General features: G+C 42.1%; 1 protein-coding gene across 1 annotated transcript in view; it reads right to left on the bottom strand.

The window, feature by feature from the left end:
• Positions 1–19,819, bottom strand: part of DDX60 (DExD/H-box helicase 60) — a 379,348-nt gene extending 359,529 nt beyond the window's left edge. Inside the window, exons 1-3 of the mRNA XM_088450288.1 lie at positions 19,654–19,819; positions 12,908–12,968; positions 6,077–6,266 (exon numbers count right to left, since the gene is read on the bottom strand). Coding sequence (XP_088306414.1) covers positions 6,077–6,266; positions 12,908–12,968; positions 19,654–19,819 — 417 coding nt within the window. The remainder of the gene's footprint in view (positions 1–6,076; positions 6,267–12,907; positions 12,969–19,653) is intronic.
• Positions 19,820–20,150: the final 331 nt, after the last annotated feature.

Below are 20,150 nucleotides of genomic sequence, written 5' to 3'. Positions count from 1 at the left end.
TCAGGGGTCTGGTGGGATTTTATTTTTATCCTACGGAGGCATCAAGTAGTTTAATATGACAAATATAGAAAAGATCATAGTAGGTGTTTGATTTTTTGCCTCCGGTCTGGTGACTATGCTTGTGTTTGTCACTAATTATTGATGTTGTTGCCTTCATGTTTGTTTGTGAGCGTTGTCTTCCATGGATGTTGCAGACTGGTTGATGTTTTGTGTTGTAGACAACTTTATTAACAATTTATATTCTAATTTTACATGGTTGTATGATGATAGCCGATCTGGATTATTGGCCACTCATTCATTTATTGGGCTGCCCAGTCAGTTGCAGCACATGACCCTGGTTCTTTTGCTTCTGTGTACAGGATTAGATGGTTGGTTTTTCGTAGGATGCTATGGCATGAAATGAAAGGGTGCCTGTTGACTGCAGTGAGAATGTTTGGTCAGCCTAAGGTGTTGATTGTGCATCTGGGTGGCAATGATCTAGGGAAGCGTTTGTCTTTGGACCTCAGATGGGCAATTGTGCATGGTTTTTATTATTAGATAGGGAATGGCCTTTTTGTACTTTGGTTTGGTCTGCAATAATTCCTCTCCATAATTGGCATTCCAGCAACCCAGGTGGGGTCATGGAGGAGGCGAGGTGGAAAGTGAATGTCGCGGTAGCTTGGTTTTTGTTGTCTGTGGGTGGCAGAGTCGTGGTTCCTTACACGATTCGGTTTAAGGACATAAATTTTTTAGGCCTGATGGAGTACTTATAATGGACGAAGGTTTGGGTTTGTTTGTGAAGGCTTTGTTCAGGGGGCTGGTGAAGTTGGTTTAGTTTGTTTTGGTTGTGGGCAGCGGCTTTAGCTGCCTCGCTTTAGCAGAAAGAACGCTAGTGTGCTTTTTATTCATTATACAGTTTAGATTTGTGTGCTCTCCTTACTCAAATATAGGGCAAATCGTCCCTACAGAGAAATGACACAGCCCATCCGGGCGTGCTTTTCTGGAAAGTTGAACACCAACGAGTGGGTTGTGTTTGTTGGAGTTGTTCGTTCTTTGTTGTTCGCCACCATACTAACTTTAAGTTACTTCAATACTTAATTCAATAATTAATAATCATAATAATTAATTTCAGTTGACTTATGTCAAAATAAAATTTACCTTTATTTGATTCCAACTTCCGTTGTCCGTGTGTTTATTTTAGATAAGTTTTAGTCGTGATAAGTCTTTAAGGTATAATGTGGATATCAAACATTAGGAAGTTTAAAAAAACTTTTTTTTCTTCCTTTTTTTTATGTATTTATCCATTAAAAGTTACTTTTTCATTTTACAATTAAGTGTGCTCCTGGAAAGAAGTTTTCTTTTTTGTTTTAACTTCCTTGCAAAAACAAACTTTCTGTCAAAGTATGTGGTTCTACCAGCCCTGGCTGGTCAAGCCTAGTGCTGGTTAGTGGAAAATCGGGTTGACACCACTTTCTTTGTCACCATGAATTTCCACTACCAACCTAGGCTTCAAGGCCTTGGCTGATTATCAATTTAAGGGGGCCTCCACAACATTATTGTTTATTAATTTGTGCATTTTTGTATTTTTAAAATATAGAAGCTTGCACAGATCCTGGAAATCTAATCAGTGCTTTAAAACCATGGAGGATTTATGGCAAGTTTGTAAGGAGATGGGATGGGAGGTTAGAAACCAAGAGCCTTTGACGGTGACTTTAAAATACTATCAAAACTGATGCTTAGTAAATACTGTATTTTGGCCCCCAAATCCCAGAGATGGCCATCAGTTTCAAAATGACGGCAAATCTGCAGCTTAGTATATTTACCCTTATGACTTTGTTTATACCAACTGCAGGGCCCCAACTAGGGGGGAACTAGAGGTGCACATGCACCGGGTGCCGGATTGCAGGGGGTGAAAAAAAGCTGACTCGCGGTGGCTTGGGGGCTGCAGATTCAGAAATGGCCATCCAAAAATGGCCACCGCCAAAGAGGAGACAAATGCTAGAGGTCCTTACTGGATTTTTGGATGCCCGTTTTTAGTAGATTCCATGCGGACTAGCCATCCGCATGGACTCTGCTGAAAACGGCCATCCAAAAATGGCCACCGCCGAGGAGGAGACAGATGCTACTGGACCTCTAGCATCTGTTAGGCCAGTGCAATGCACACAGCGTTCCCGGCACCGGGAATGCTGGCGCTGCCGGGAGAAGATGCTGAAAGCTGCATCTTCCCCTGGCAACGAGCATAAACCCCCCTGGCAATGAGCATGAAACCCCATGGCAATGAGCATAAACCCCATGGCAATGAGTATAAACCCCATGGCAATGAGCATGAAACCCCTGGCAATGAGCATGAAACCCCTGGCAATGAGCATAAACCCCCTGGCAATGAGCATAAACCCCCTGGCAACAAGCATGAAACCCCTGGCAACGAGCATGTAACCCCTGGCAACAGGCATAAACCCCCTGGCAAAGAGCATGGAAATGGTAATAAGGCATAAAACCCCTGACAACGAGCAGGTAATTTTAAAGTAATTAGAAGCCTTACTGTGGGGTATAAAATGGTGTCGGGCAAATATGTAAGTGGCACTTTGGTAATAGGCATTACAGTGTGTGGCATAATGTGTAAAGGGCATTATGGTGTGTGGAATAATGTAAGTCACTATACCAGGGACGTCTGCCTTATGGAGGAGCAAGGACAAAATCCAGGTACAGGAAGGGAGGGGGCGCAAAATTGCTGCCTTGCACCGGGTGACAGATATCCTAGTTTCGGCCCTGCCAACTGTCTTAAATTATGTACATTATACTAGCAGCTTTCTAATACAAAGAGACTGAGAGTCTCATTTAGAGTAGGGAGCAAGGACATTTTTAAGCATAAAATATGTAAAATATGTCTCCCTACACCCATATTACGCTATTTGCATATCACTGATGTGCGCTACTTTAAGTCCAGAAGTACAGAATAAGCATGGGGTATTTTAACATATGCCAAAAATAATTAAAGCAGGTTTACATACTGGTGCTCTACTTAGACGTAAAGACAACCAGAGTGAAACCTGTTAGGAAGTCTATCTGTGGGTGCTCTAATCCATTAGCAAAGGTTTGTACTGATGATGATAATCAACACGGACCTTTGCAGTTAAAAAAAAGTTTGTGTAAATTGGTGATATTTTTGATCAAGTATATTTTATTACATTTTACAGTTAAAATAAAGAAATGTCTCAAAAATATATATAGAAGGTCTCAATTTAAGACAATCACAAGGACAACTTGGGAGATATTTTTTTTCTATATTTCAAGCATTTATGTAATTACCCCACCAAAATGTAAATTTAAATGAACACACAACAAATACATTGAGTCAAGCAGAATAATTATTTCCCCCAATTATCGCATCTATTCTTTCAATTCATATGGTCCAAAGAAGGTTTTTTTAAGAGAGGTGAGGGCCCATGTGCAGACTGCATGTAGGCCCCCTCCTCTCTACTGTACAGTAGACTCTACCATTTTGCCAGAGTCTACTGCGCATGCACAGGTCTCCGGTTACATGGTGCCCACTCCATGGTCCTGGAGACTTCTCTACTGCGCATGTGCAAATCTCCACGAAAATGGCCACTCCCAGGTGATTTCTGCTGCTATGGGACTCTGGCAAAATGTGTATTAATTATATGGGTGTATACTGAAACCTTGAATGCCAATGGACCAAACCATACCTCCCTCCATTGATGGTCTCAAAAGAGGGTCAAGGGGTATGGCTGCTTGGAAATGGGAGCGAGAACATGCCCCCATTGGATTTTTTTTTTGTATAAAATTTTTATTGCTGAATGCTGTGGAGACACCTGTCTCGACAGCCTACAGTGCAGTAATACCCCCTCAACTCCAACATCAAGATTGGGACTGTTGCACGAAAAGCGTGATGATTGGGGGGTATGACCAAACTCATAAAGTTTGTCATTATTTTTCTCTTAGTTTATAACAAAACAACCAACAGTTTTATTTATCAAATTGACTGACTCCTCAGGGCACTGGGTTGGTTTCCTACTGCCCAGTTATCCACCTTCATCTTCCTCCAACATGCTTTCAGAAGGTGCTGTTGTGAATTTCTAGGGCCTACTGTGGCTCTGCCCAGTACTCCACCTGCTAAAATGTGAAATCAATTAGCTGAAGTTCTCTGTCTGCACCCTGGGACTGCGTTGTTAGAATAAGGAGTCGAGATCCTACTGGGTACCCTGTACGACTTCCACTTTCTGTCTTATAGATAGTGTACATGTAAAATAGTATTTACTAAGTATGAGTTGTGAAGTATATTTTAGCCAGGGGATGGGAGTCTAGTTTTTTTAAGATTTTGGTTATTTTTGTGTTTGTAGTACTGAATGCTATATGTGACAGTTGCATGTGAGATTGGTGGAGTGCATGTCATTATCATGTGGTGGTGTAAGTAGTAGTATATGTTGGATTTAGTATGTGGTTTGTGGCGTGTGATGTATTTAGCATTATCGTGTAATTGTTTTAGTGTGTGGAAATAGTATTTTTTGTTGGTGCTTGTGGGGGTGTTATTATATGTGCAAGAAATATTGTGTACAGTAGTGATTTATTATACACTTCCCTATAGTCCTGCGATTGAGTCCATAACAACTTGAAGTTGAAGTTTTGAGAAATTTCCCCAGTAGTTGCCACTGGTGCGTGCAGCAATTCAGTGGTGTCTATGTAGGAGGGGAAGGTGATTGAGGGCAGCAAAATACTTCATAAGTGCTAACACTCACTGGACGCAACTATGACATATCATTGCTCCAGCATTGGTGTTATAAATACTTCCTTTATGGGATATTGAAAATTATAGATGTATCCTCATACACTGAGCCTCAATACGCCATGCGGCGCGAGAAACCCAACATGGCTGAGCCATGCCGAGTGGTGAAGTGTAATAAGTTTTTCTTTACATTTGCATCTTATTCACACCACAAAAATCAGCAAAACACCACTCAATCTGTACTAGAGACTCTGGGCTGCAACTTTAACCACATAGGTATTAGTTTTAAACAGTGGCGGATTTTACCTAGGACTGCGGGGCTGCAGCTGCCCCCAGTAAAATCCATCACCTCAGTGTAGTCAGTGCAGTCCGGGACTGCACTGGCTACACTGTAACAGGCAGTCGTGCAGAGGACAGGCATCCCCAGGAGAAGGTGTTTCCTCCCCCTGGGACTGTCAGTCCGGATTGCGTTTAGCAGAGAGCGGCTTCCAGTGGAAGCCACTGCTCTGCCTTTTGGCCAGCTCCACACAGCTTCTAGGGGCTGCAGCCAATGCAGTACCTAAAAGTCGGTGCGATGTGCATGTGCCACCACTGCTCGTGTGCATGCTCCGGTCCCACCACCTGCACAGGCGCCGGGACCCGGCCGGACCAGCAGCAGTAGCAGCCCCCCTCAGGTAAGAGCAGTGTTCTCCCCAGGCTGTTTTTGGCGGGTGCACCACCCGGCAAGAAACAGCCTACCATCCGGCACTTTGGAAGCCTGCAAGTGGGGACAGTATCTGGGAGCTGTATAAAAAGGACCAGATCCTACAGACTTTGCAGCTTTTTCATAATCAGACGACTGGGCCTCTAATAAGAGGAAGAGAATTACTACATAAAATGTTATTTCAAGTTTAAATCATTATAAGGTCACGATTTAAAACATTTATTATTCTGAAGACCTCCACTCGGCTATTTCTTGATGCCACCCGGCTGGAAACATTTCTGGGGAGAACACTGAAGAGGGTAGGGTTTTAAATATGTACAGTTGCAGATGAAGCACAACACTACTTTCAGACTCATTTGCACACAGATGTACAAAAGTCACACATTAAAATGATCAGCGCAGTCTAGCAAAATAGATTTGCTGCATCAAGTTGTTTAATTAGTGTAATAAGATACACATTTTGAGCTTAAGATGTTTGGTGCAGCCGAGAGGGGCTGTTTGGCGTGACTGCAGAAATAGGTTATGAATACATATCTATATGTTTTAATTAATGATGAGTATTTGAGGCATCTGGCATATACTGGGTTTTAATTGAACTCACTTAATTTGTAAAATGATGCTATTGTGATACATCTCACAAATGTACCTACCTTGAAGAAAACAACAACATATTTTGCTCCCTTGTTTGATAAATTAAGCAGAAAACGTTCCACCAAGAAAAAGAAATGTAAGCTTTGCCCTTGCTTTAGAGAATCATTGGTAGCGTTGGTTATAAGCAAAGAATCTCCATCGATGACAAAGAACTCAGATTCTACATAATCATTAAGTAGACTTGCAAAGCTAAAGGAAACAAAATGAGAGATTTAACAGACCATAGCATTTTATCACTTTTTTAAAATGACTTTTTGCTGATTAATTATTTTTAAAACATACATTTTCATTGTGTTTTCTTTTATTTAAGTATTTTCATATAAAATATTAAATGTAGAGGTTGGTACTGTGTTAACTGTAAAATATATTAGCAATGAAATACTTTACAAAAAACACGTCATGTAAAGATGAGAAATCTATGGTACAGTAAAATAGCTCATCAATACTTCATAATATGTGGTGCAGGTGGAGGTGACATAGCAAAACTGCACATTGGGGCTGACTCAGACTGGTATGCAAACCCAATAGTTTGTGCACAAGTCTGATGGTGGGTGGACTGCCCATGAGCAGGCCCCTTTCTGCGCATGTTCAGAATGGGTCCAGCATCATTGCACGTAGTGCTCCCTAAGACATAGCCTGATTGACAGTCGCAGTCATTTGGGGGCGGTGCTGGGAAGGGTTTCCAAAAGCGTGTCATCCCCATTTTCTAGGAGTGTCAAGACCAGTGTCTGCCTTTTCTGACGCAGAATTACTGGCCTTGGCAAGGCAGATGAGGCGGCCAATATTTGTAACCTCAGATGTCCGATGCTGCAACCATCTCGACCGATAGTCAAGATGGTGATCCGATGCTGTATCTGTGAATGCAACACTCAGATCTGAGATGATGGTAGGAGGCATCTTTTGTACTCTTTGATTACTGGACACTAATTACTTAGTATCCAGTCTCCTTGCGCTTCACTGAAAAAAAAAGGATTATATAATTTATATGGTTAATTGAGAAATTCCCCCTTAAATGCAGCTAGTTCATCTCCCAATACCATCTGGTTCATCTTAAATTCAAACTTATACAAAATTGAACTGCGCTTATAAAGTTAGTATTTGATATCTGATGTAACAATTAGTAAGGTATGGTAGCACCTGTCTGAATAACTGTAGCATAAACAAGGCTTCTCTTAAAAAAGTACACAATTAATTTTAACATAATAAGATACTTATTAACTCCCACTAACATCACATATAACAATATAAAAAATAATAAAAAATAGACCAAGGCTAATTGTGTGTAGCTAGATATATATCGCTGGTCAAGAGTTCACTAATGTTTGTGTATTATAATACCGCTGGGATACACATCAAAAGTGACCAATGTCCACAATCATTAGAATTTTTCTTGATGGATGTGTTCTCCACTATAAGCTTGTGCAGTTTGTAAAATGCACAGCCCGTATTTGAAATAATCTTACCCTTCGGCAGAGTAGTGAGTCCCAATGAATATAAGTGGTGTCAATAAATGGCTGTAACTCGCCTTGTTCTGTAACTCCGGAGTCCTGCCGCAATCTGATGAAGGTAGCAGTGCACTGCTGTGTAACTTGGTTCCGTAATTTGGGGAGACCAGGGTGTAGATGGTGCAGCGGCCGCTTGCTAGCACCCGGTCAATCCCTCTGTAGTTACTTAGTGTCCGGTTTTCTCAGTCAGGACTTACTCAATTGGCGGATGTTGCTGGTGGGTAGTAACGTACTGAAAAAAATGTAATAGCTTTCTCTAACCCAGCGGTGTTTAACCCTTTCGTCGATGTATTTCACTCCACGTTGGGAGCTTTATTCAAGACCTTGGACCTTGCAACATCCGGCAATTGAGTAAGTCCTGAGCAAACTGGACACTAACTACAGAGATATTGACCAGGTGCTAGCAAGCGGCCGCTGCACCATGTGCACCTTGGTCTCCCAGAATTACGGAACCAAGTTACACAGCAGTGCACTGCTACCTTCATCAGATTGTGGCAGGAATCCGGAGTTACAGAACCAGGCGAGTTAAAGCCATTTATTACCACCTCTTATATTCATTGGGACTCACTACTCTGCCAAAGGGTAAGATTTCAAATACGGGCTATGCATTTTACTAACTGCACAAGTTTATAGTGGAGAACACATCCATCAAGAAAAAATGTAATGATTGTGGACATTGGTCACTTTTGATGTGTAACCCAGCGGTATTATAGTACACAAACATTAATGAACTCTTGACCAGCGATATATATCTAGCTACACACAATTAGCCTTGGTCAATTTGTATTATTTTTATATATTGTTATATGTGATGTTAGTGGGAGTTAATATGTATCTTATTGTGTTTAAATAACTTGTGTTCTTTTTTAAGAGAAGCCTTGTTTATGCTACAGTTATTCAGACAGGTGCTACCAAACCTTAATCTTTTGTACTCTGATGCCTCCTGCAGCATTGGCATATTTGTTCACAGCAGCTACAGTACTTACTGACCTGCTATACCAGCAATTTATTCAAATGGTCCATATATTCCTGAAATGTTTTTGCTATTGTATCATGCTATAAAGAATATATTTGCATTATAAGAAACCTCTGGAGTGCTGCCTGCTTGTTCACGGTTTTATGTTTCTACATTTGGAGGGCACTGGGGCTCTTACTATATAACTCCACAAGAGTACCGGTCCTGATTTGGGGCATAACATATCAAATCAAGTGAAAAAGGATACAAGGTACAATGTAATAAACAGAGTAGCCAGTATAGCAATAGCAACATCATTACATATTGCTGCCCCAGAAACTGCACAGAATGTTCTAAAGTATTCAACTAGCCTATAACACACCTCAAGGCAAATAGTGTATAGCAATGTTTAGTAAGAACAAGCCTTTGAATTAAAGCAGCTGACGACATTTTGGTGGTCAATCCTGCCTACATTGGACAAAAAATGTACTTCGCTTCTCAGCATTTATTTTCTTGTTTGAGGGTAGCTACTACCTGTCATTTAAAGGAACAGCAAAGGGCTCAGCTGTGGCACCTTACTATACTAATGCCTACTGTAAATGTCCACCTCGGAGCATTTTCACTTTCCAGCATGTACTAAGGTATCATCGGTACATAGATTACATTTTCCTTATTTGGACTTACTGATCAAAATGGTGGATGACATCAACTTCTCAAATTGCCCTATCAAATTGACTTTTACATATGAAAAAACCAATCACTTTAAGTTGTAATTTTTGAGAAGGATATTACAAGTAAGCTTAAAAAGTAAATTAAAAAAAAAAAAATGTATGTAAAGGTTTTGCTAGCTAACAAATTTCATCCTCTCCGTTACAAAATGGTCTATCCAGGTCACAATTTCAGAGGGTAGTTTGCATTGCATCTCATCGGACATGACAAGGACATGACTACTATGGGAGTAGACTTCATAAAAAGGATATCCGGTCATTAGGTCTACATTGTCTAGATAGACAATGTTTGAGTAGGCAATGGAAGATAGACAGGCAATAGATTGACAGGGACTGAAGGTCGACACACTAAAGGTCAACTTGTAACAAGGTTGACAGGTACTGAACGTCGACAGGCAGTAGGTCAATGGGGACTGAAGGTCGACAGGGTCTGAAGGTCAACATACTAAAGATCGACTGGTAACAAGGTCAACGTGTATGAAGGTCGACAGGGACTGAAGGTTGAGAGGGTCAGAAGATCGACACACTAAAGGTCGACTGGTAACAAGGTCGACAGGTATGAAGGTCGACAGGCAGTAGGTCAACAGGGACTGAAGGTTGACAGGGTCAGAAGGTCGACACACTAAAGGTCGACATGCGTGAATGTCGACAGGCAGTAGGTCAACAGGGACTGAAGGTTGACAGGGTCAGAAGGTCAACACACTAAAGGTCGACTGGTAACAAGGTCGACAGGTATGAAGGTCGATAGGCAGTAGGTTGACATGGTCAAAAGGTCGACACTAAAGTCCGACTGGTAACAAGGTCAACAGGTACTGAAGGTTGGCAGGCAGTAGGTCGATGGGGACTGAAGGTCGACAGGGTCTGAAGGTCGACACACTAAAGATCGACTGGTAACAAGGTCAACATGTATGAAGGTTGACAGGGTCAGAAGATCAACACACTGAAGGTCGACTGGTAACAAGGTCGACAGGTATGAAGGTCGACAGGCAGTAGGTCAACAGGGACGGAAGGTTGACAGGATCAGAAGGTCGACACACTAAAGGTCGACTGGTAACAAGGTCGACAGGTATGAAGGTCGACAGGCAGTAGGTCGACCTCGGGGCCATATTCAATTTGAGGTGAGAAGTCCAAGGTCGGACTTTTTGCCATCATCACCATTTTTTTCTGGGATAAAGTATCGAGTGCAAGCCCGCTTATCCCCGTATTCAATTAGGAATCAGCGAAAATGGGACTGTCTGGAAAGGTAAGTATCGAAAAGTCCTGACACTTTTGGGGAAATTAGCCTGTCACCCCCGAAAAGATGGTCTGACATGGGGGATCACTATGAGTACCCCCGATTTGGCCTGCTGAAGGTAATTGGGGTTTTTAAACAGTCGCGGCAGGTGCATTAATGCGGTTTTGAAGAAGTGGTGAAGAATAGCACTTTGCTTATTTTTGGAAATAATAACTAGTCCCATCAAATTTTGGGTACATGAAAATAGGGTGCAAGTATATTTTTAAGTCCATAAAGTGAGTTTTAAAAATTCTTAAAAAATCCACCTGCTGCAACCACCCGCATTCTAGAAAACACCTGCCGCATACTTGGGGACCCCCCTGAGTCAATTTTGCTAATTTTAAAGTTTGTTCCCCGATATTTTTTTTTGGGGCCCCTAAAATGAAACCACTTTTTTGGGGGTGTCCTATGCTTATTTTTTTTTAAAAATTGACATTTACTTTAAGGGGACATTCCAAAGGCTGCAGGCTACTTTTTTTAATTCTGTACCCCAAAACCCCAATTCTTTTTTCGCCACCTATGCAGTGGTGAAAACTTATCTCCGTTTTTTTACAAAGACCTTTTGCACCTGCGAAAAGTCTTTGAAATTGAATATGGGGATAAGTGAAAATGACGTCATCAGCATGGATTTTCGCTCCTAATTGAATATGGCTCTAAGGGGTCAATCCAATTAGGTGCGAATTGCGAGTAGCAAGTTTGGTTCCTGAAACTCGCAGACCTCACATCGAATCGCGCTCCCGAGAATTCTCCAATCCAATTAAAAATGTCTATTCGCACTACTCGCAATGGAGGGGTGCGAATTGGCTGCCAAATGAGATTTGAGAGAAGTGCATAAAAAAGTGGGGAGACCTTCCTGGACCCCCAAAATGGATAATTTAATTAGCAGGACCGTATAGAAGGTTGTTTGTGGGCATTAGGAATGTACTGTAGGTTTTAAAATGCTGTCAAATGGCTGGGTTTTATTTTTTTTTTAAATGCAAGAAAATAATAAAAAAAACTAACTTTTTACATTTAATCTCAAACTAATTAAACAAAAAATGGCAAAAAAGTAGTAAAAAGGGTGATTTTGGGGTACTTTGAGAGCTTGAAAATGTATAAAAGTGATAAAACAAACCAAATATTTTTTAATTAATAAAATATTGTAATTCAATTTAGGGTACCTAAACTAACAAAAAAAGTTGATTTTGGGGTAATTTGAGGACAGTTTTTTTTTCACCCAAAAAATGACATGTAGTTATTGGACTAATTAAGCTAATTGGAAACTTCTAAATGCATAGTTAGTCATTAGGGGGGTGTCCAAGGGGTTCAGCACAGTGGCCCTGATTCAGAGCCAGACGCTCTGATAGAGCGCTCGCTCTGAATCAGGGCCGGGCTATTTTTTTTTTAGAACGGCCTCCTGGCCGCTCGCATAGCTGTGGGTGACCACCCACAGCTATAGTGAGCGGCCAGGAAGATGGGTCTTTGGTAGGGTTCATTGCTGCAAGCCCCATAGAGATTTCGGCTCTGGCCCCAGAGAGATTTCGGCTCTAACAGAGCCGAAATCTCTCCCACTGACATCACTCGTAATGTCAGTGGGGCCGGCCCTAAACGGAGGCATTGACATGGGTACGCCTCCGTTTGGGCAGCCACCCCCCCAGTACGCCCAACAAAGGGGTTGCCACCCCTCCGGATGTGAGCGCTCAACGCTTGCGACTGGGTCTGAATCAGGCCCTGTGTCCCAACATTTTAACCTTAAAATAAAGATTTTCCTTCCCATCTTCCACCCTCAGAGGTGCGAATGGAGAGATACGAATTCAGTCTGACCGATTCAGTGCGAGTTGCTAATTGGATTGCAAAATGAATTTGCTATTTGAATTCTAAGAGAAAATAGCAACTCGCCACTCGCACCTCGCAATTTGCACCTAAATGGATTGACCCCTATGTTTCAAAGTTAAGTATTTTTGAGTTTAAATTAAATATATCATAGTCTTGCTCAACTGAATTTAGTAGATTACAATCTAGAATTGGAAAGCTACAGTATATACAATTTGCTGATAAATCCTTTCTATTATTGCTGAGTACCATTAAATGTTGGAGTGCGTTCAACTACAGTATTAACATCTAAAGGGTTCCAATGTCAATGGTTTCCTTTTTACCCATTATCAGTGGCACTAATAAGCTAATTGAAGACTTTTTAGAACTAAACATACTGGGTAATTGGTACTGTAGTTTTTATGGGAATGTTGTTAAATGTGTTTTGTGTGTACACATAGGGATGCTGAAATCACAGAGCTATAAATAATAATAACAATAATAATAATAATAAAAACTTTAAGGATGTATCCAAAATATATGTATTTATTAGTATTGTCAACAAGAGAAATACTTACATTGACCTTGACAATTGATTCATGAAAAATGTTGACATGTCATCGTAGAATTCATCCAGCTCTATATGATTGAATAAGTACAAATAAAAAGTATATAGATATAGTCATGTAACACCTTAAAACAATTATAGGAAATATGTGTTTTCTTACTCCAATGTCAATACAACAAATATGTGCTCTGAAAGTTGGGATAGGTACAGTTTATTTGGGCCCAAACCTCTGTACGGGCATGGGAGTGCAAGAGAGGTACCATCACTTTGCACAGTGGGACCACCAGAAGTATCTGCATCAGGGTTGGGGATAGTAATATTGGAGGCTATAGTCTAATTACATACTTTATTAATCAATAATTCATGAAGAGTTGGATGTATCTGTATTTTGTTTGCATATTATAAAATAATGCTGTGCATTTGTACAAACATGCATATGTCCAAATGGACACAATAATAATGATAATGACAAACAGAGACACTAACAAGCTGCTTCTTTTAGACTGATTGCGGATTGATCTCTCCAGCTGATTGCACTTAAAGCACTAGTGGGGCTTTTACACGAAGGCATGGCCACCCATTTGCATGACTTCTTTGATATTTCCATTTGGAAAGTGGAAAGATTTTCACTTGACCCTCTAAAGAGGAAAACAAAATATGTGACACAACTTTCGGATGGATGGTGTGGATGCTGACCATATGTTTGGGGTTAGTGATTACTCTGAAAAGAGGAGCAGAGTCTAACGTACTGGTGGCCTTTACCAGTGACCTCCGCATACTGGTGGTATGAAGGAACTGATAGAGGCAGCGAGACTGGTCGCCATGGTGTGAAGTGGAGCATAGTCTACTGGAATAGATCAGAACCAGATGGGCAATGAGGTAGCAAGGGACAAGGTGAATAAGGTCAGAGGAATAGCCAAAGTCAGATCCAGGAAGTCACTAGGAGCAGTACCAGAGGTGCAGGCAAGGATAATAGTCAGACTAACTGGATCAAACACTGGGAATCACATTAGAAGTTCATACCAGAATAAACACTGGAGTAAGTTATGGAACCCAATACTCTGGCAATTGAACAGTGCTCAGAGACTTCCTCTTAGCCGTTGGGAGCAGAGCCACAGCAGCAGCAAGATGGAGGCCTCTGCAGAAGTCATGGAGAGGAGACCATCAGCAAGGACTCTGGTGTAACTAGTGTCTTTGGCACCCAGGGCAAGATGAAAAATGGCACCCACCCAACTGTGCACACCAAAATAGAGGGTGTGGCCACATGCCATGAGGGGCGTGGCAGCTGAAAAAATAGGGGCATATCAACATGTCCTTTACGCGCTGACCCCAGTGGTAGTGCCCCTTCTGCAGTACCCCCAGTAGTGCTTCTTATGCATTGCCCCAGTAGTACCCCTTATGCAATGTCCCCAATAGTGCCCCTTATGCAGTATTCCCAGTAGTGCCCCTTATACAGTGTCCCTAGTAGTGCCCCTTATACTGTGCCCCCAGTAGTACCCCTTATGCATTGCCCCCAGTAGTGCCCCTTATACAGTGCCCCCAGTAATGCCCATTATGCAGTGCTCCCAGTAGTGTCCCTTATACAATGCCCCTAGTAGTGCCCCTTTTGCAGTGTCCCCAGTAGTACCCCTTATGCAGTGTCCCCAGTAGTAGTGCCCCTTACGCAGAAAACACACAGAACACAAAACTATACTTACCCGACTTGCCCGCTCCTGCGCCCATCGCCATCCACTCCTCCAGCTCAGCACTATGGAAGAGACATCATGATGTCATGACATTTCTCCCTTCATCCACTGCGGGAGCTGGAAGGTGGAGCTCATTAGTGAGCTCCAGCCCGGCCCTGGGTGCAGCACCCAATAAGAATCTGTCTGACTCTTATTGGCTGCTAAAACAAACACACAGCCGCTGTTATCAGTGAATGTACTACCCGTCACTGGCAGTAGTGTGTGTATTTTACTGTGTAGTGCCACGGACTGCACTGACCTGGACATAGGGCATTGCTGTCCCCCCCTCCAAGCCCCTTAATGTATTCAGTTACAGCCTGGGACTCTGGAAGTGAAAAGGGAAAAATTCTTCCACGACGTGGTACTTTCAACGGTAGTAAGTCTATAGCACAATCCCATTCCCGGTGAGCTGGAAGCGGCTCTGCAGCCTTTTTACTGAACACGTCTCTAAAGGATCGATATGGAACTGGAAGTTGGTCTTCTGGAGAGATGACTGAACTTTGCATGACACAGTGTGGAGGTTTAACAGATGATAAACAGGACCCATGGCATTGAGACCCCCACGACAGAATTTGAGGTTCCTTCCAATCTAGAAAAGGAGCATGCTTGCGGAGCCAGGGAAGACCTAGAATGATCGGACTCTCGGCTGATGGGAGAATATAGAACGTTATCAATTCTCGATGAAGAGCCCCTATTTGCATAACTTCCGTCATCTGTGAGTGAATGGTAGCTGTAGGAAGTTTATTCCCATCCACTACAAAAATGCAAAGGGGGTTTTAGCAGCGGTATACTCACAATCCTTAACTGTTGGACCTTCTTAGCTGTAATGAAATTGCCATCGGCACCTGAATCTAAGAAGGCCTTGATGACTGCAGAAGAATTTGCCACGACCAGAGTTACATCGATGGAAAACTGGGAAGTAACTCTGTTTTTTGGGGTGTATTGGAATGCACCTAACCTGACCATCCCTTGATCAGTTAGGCCTTCTTGTTTCCCGGATGCTTAGGACAGCCAGCGAGAAGATGACCTGATTCACCACAGTACAAACAAAGTTTATTTTTAAACCTCCTATCCCTTTCAGCGGCAGGGAGGCGAGACTTCCCAATCTGCATGGGTTGCTCTAGGGACTCAGTGGGTGCCATGAAATGTGGAGCAAGATTGAAGGTGAAGCGGCGAGACTGTTCCCTTTCACGTGCTCTCTCTCTGTGGCGAAGATCCACTCGGATACACAAGGAGACTAAGTCGTCCAGAGAAGTCGGCAATTCCCTAGATGCAAGGACATCTTTAATTTGATCCGACAGCCCTGCATAAAGGCGGCAACCAGGGCTTCGTTGTTCCACCCCAATTCCGAGGCAAGGGTTTGGAACTGCACGGCATACTCTCCTGCAGATTGATTTCCCTGTTTCAGCTGTAAAATAGCCGACCCTGCGGAGAATACCCATCCAGGCTCATCAAAGACCTTCCGAAAAGCTTTCAGGAACTCGGCGCTGTTGTTGACTAGTGGATCATTCCTTTCCCACAATGGAGAGGCCCACGCCAATGCTTGACCTGACAATAGCAAGATTATATAAGCCACATTTGTCCTGTCTGAAAGGAAGCTTGCTGCCTGTACTTCGAACTGGATTGAACACTGGTTCAGGAATCCACAACAGCCTGTAGGTTCCCCATCATACTTTGTTGGATTCGGAATCCGTATTGGTGCAGAAGCTCCTGCGGCTGGTGCAGTAGTCAGTGGACCTCGTTGTACCGAAGGTGCTTGAGCGACACCGACTTGCTGCATTAGTGTGTGCAAACACTGCATAATCTGAGCCTAGTCTTGTTCTTGCTTCTCGACTCTAGCAAGTAAGTTTTCGAGCAGGTCTCGTGGTGACGGATTACCAGCAGCATCCATGTTTTGGCCAGAGTATTCTGTCACAACTCTCGGATGGATTGTGGATGCAACCCGTATTTAGGAAATTGGCTAGACCTATGCCTGAGGCGCGGAGTCGAATATGCCGGCGGTATTCACCAGGGACCCTCGCAAGAAGGTATGGACTTGGCTGCATCGGACACACAGGTCGCGGCCCTCAGGTTAGGTTCCACCATACAGGTGCTGGTGCGTACTAGATGTAATGCAGAAGAATAATGTAGTTGACAGGCCGGGTCAATACCAAACAGACAACACGGTACCAGGGAACAGACATAAACGGGTCACAGGGAGTAGCCAAGGTCAGAACCAAATATCAGGAGCAGTACAAGGGGTCAGACGAAATTGGAGTCACGAACAAGCCAAGGTCAAAATCAGGGTAACTGGTAAGTACTGGAACGCTGGAGTATGGTACAGAGCCTATACTCTGGCACCTGTCTGGTGCCGGAGACTTCCTCTTATAGAGGAAGTTCAAATCTTGCGCCAAACGTGACTTCACATTTTGCGCGCATGTCCCTTTAAATTCTTTGCAGGTCGGTGCGCGCGCTCCTAGGAGAGCCGCGGCCGCCTGCACTTCCGGCCAGCCCGAGGGGGGCCCGGAACAGATGTCATGACAGCAGGTGCTGGGGATTCCCCACCCGCTGCAGATTCCAGTGCTGCCGGACCCAGTAAGTGGTAGCTGGTGTCCGACACACTGTGACAGATACATAATGTATTGTATAAGCTAAAATTTTACTTTTATCAAACTTCCTGTATAAAAGGAACCTTGGAAGGTTCATTGGAAACAGTTTTTGACATAATCAGCGAAATATGTTAAAATTAGATATAGAATATATTTTCTTTGAATTAAATAAATTGTGTGTGAATTTAAAATGACATTAAATTGATTGTCTTGATGTTTGTCCTTGTCTCATTTGTGTGAATATGTCAATTTATTCTGTATATATAACTTATTGACCCTTTATAGGTTTAGTCAATTCCTATCAGACAAAATGTTATTTGCTCTTTTCTTATTGACATGTTTTCAGGACACACAGTGACCGTGCCGATGCGCATTTCGCTGCTTGGGGTAGCTTTGTCAAGGCTCGACAGAGTGAGGCATTGAAAACATTTTGTCTCAACAACAGATAACCTAACAATCAAATTAGTATTAAACAGACAGTGAATAACTTTAAGGGCTTAATATAAGGTGTATATGGATGCAGTGCATATGGATGCAGTAATATAATATTGCTAACACTAGCATTAATTAATTATAAAATAACTACCACATTATGGGGAGCAGCTAACAATTTCCGCAGTAGGAATCTCATAAGAAAATAATATTCGTCTGATAGCTCCACCTACTTTACTCCTTATCCGATAGGACAAAACATGGAATTTAGTAAACCTATAAAGGGTCAATAAGTAATACTTATAAACTGATATGATCACACAAATGAGACAAGGACACACAGCAGGACAATCAATTTAATTTTATTTTAAATTCACTCACAATTTCTTTCATTCAAAGCACTATTAATTTCCATCTTTATAATCTATATCTAATTTTAACATATTTCACTGGTTATGTCAAAAACTGTTTCCAATGAACCTACTAAGGTTCCTTTTATAAAGGAAATTAATAAAAGTTAAATTTTAGCTTATACAGTAAATTATATATCATAGTGTGCCAGTTTCAAGACAACACTTTTTCTTTTTCTTTGAAATTATCTTTCTGTTGTTTCTTGGCAGCATCCCTGACAGTAAGATATCCATTAGGGATGAATTTAGGAAGCTGATGGTCGAACTGCCGACCGCTGGCTTCCCGACTGTCAAATCCCGGCCGCCTGCATTCCAATGGTAAGTAGTGGGGATAGGGGTAGGGTTGGGCACTAGGGGGGAGGGTTAGAATTAGGCTTCGGGTGGGGTGGTTAGGTTTAGGCTGCAGTGGGAAGGGTTGGGTTTAGGCGGCGAAGAAGGAGGGTCAGCTTTACGGGTAGGGGTAGAATTAGAATATCCTAACCCTGTCCGGATGCCGGTGTTGGGATTTTGATCGCCAGGATCCCGAGTCCCATACCTAACCTGATATACAGTATATAAAACTTATCAGTATTTTCACTGCATTGCGAAAACAGTAAATACATTATTACAAAAAACAATAAAATAAATCTAGATGAAACTGTTAAAACCTATGGAATAAATACATGTAACTATCTGCTAAAATGTATATTTCACACATGATACATCTGTACTCCCAGTTTCAGATAATTACATTAGAGGTGATTTGATGAATATGTACAGTACAAATTTAAAATCAATATACAGATTCTCCCTCATGGAGTCAGGAAGATATTTTTTACCTCATTCAGAGTTGGTCGAAGCAGCCGCACGGTCGTACGGGAAAAGGGACCGGATATGCAAATGATTCCCTCGCAAGTTGCGTCCCTAAGGTCGGATCGTTAGCTGGCCGACCAAGGGGTGGATGCGGTCGGATCGCTAAAAATACGCCCACTTCTCGTACGCATAACACGTCATCTCCGGCTACATAAGGATTAATCGCGAGCATCGTATGCCATCGGAACTGGTCGTAGAGCAAAAGGTTGACCTGACCCTCTCCTAAGCTCTACGATCATGTCAGTGTAAAACCTCCCATGTCACGTGTGCCATGACACTACTTTGTTAATTATGCACTCCCATAAAACGCCGTTCGCATAATGAGGCACGTCTGCGTTCGGATCTCCACACCCCCGTTTTCAAGCACCTTCCCATGTTATCACCCACAAACGCCGCAATCTGTCACTCAAACTACCGACCTGGCGGTGTTCAAGGAGAGAGAAATTTCTGATCGTAGCCGCTAGTTTGCGCACGCGCATTGCGAACTGTACGCATGCGCAGATCAGCGAACATTGGCCGCGTACGACCGTGCGGCCGCTTCGACCGACTCTGAATGAAGTCCTTTATCCCTTCATTCAGGATAACAATGACAATTGCACTTGGAGTTCTATTTTGAATTTCTCAACATAGTAACATTAAATAGATTTGTGTCTTTGTCAACTTTCCTATTTAAGAAAAAGTAAAACAATACATTTATCTGTAATTTAAAGCAATAGAAGGAAAATATAAACTAATCAAAACTGTCATCACCTGAAGGGTTCATGCTTTCCAATGTACTGATCTCAGAGGTCCAGAGGTCATCATATTTAGTACTTTCTTTCTCTGAATCTTCTTCAGATGATTTAGAATCTGAAGAAAAAGTTTCACTGTCGGTAATTCTTATAACGGCCTCTTGGTCAGATCCTCCTGAGGCCATTATGGTCTCTTGCAAATATTTCTCTGTAATTTAAATAATATTGTTTTGCCAATTTTTCATATAAATTATTATATGAAATTGTACTTGCTGTCACTAGGAATCATTTACTTACATTGCATTTAGGTACCATTTTTGAATTAACCACAACAAATATGCACTTGGTTTTATATTTGACTAGTGGTTATTAAACAATGAAAGCAAGTGTTTGATTAAGTTACTATTGTATGGGATGATATAATTCCATTAACCTCCATAATTAAACTTTCACACGTCTTGATTTTACACAGCACCTTGGTACATGGGGTTTGTAATTAAAAAGAACTTTACATAG

The sequence above is a fragment of the Taudactylus pleione genome, unplaced genomic scaffold, assembly GCF_031769625.1.
Source record: "Taudactylus pleione unplaced genomic scaffold, aTauple2 ptg000513l, whole genome shotgun sequence".
Classification (NCBI taxonomy): domain Eukaryota; kingdom Metazoa; phylum Chordata; class Amphibia; order Anura; family Myobatrachidae; genus Taudactylus; species Taudactylus pleione.
The sequence above is the reverse complement of the archived record's forward strand: the minus strand, read 5'-3'. Positions and strand labels throughout refer to the sequence as shown.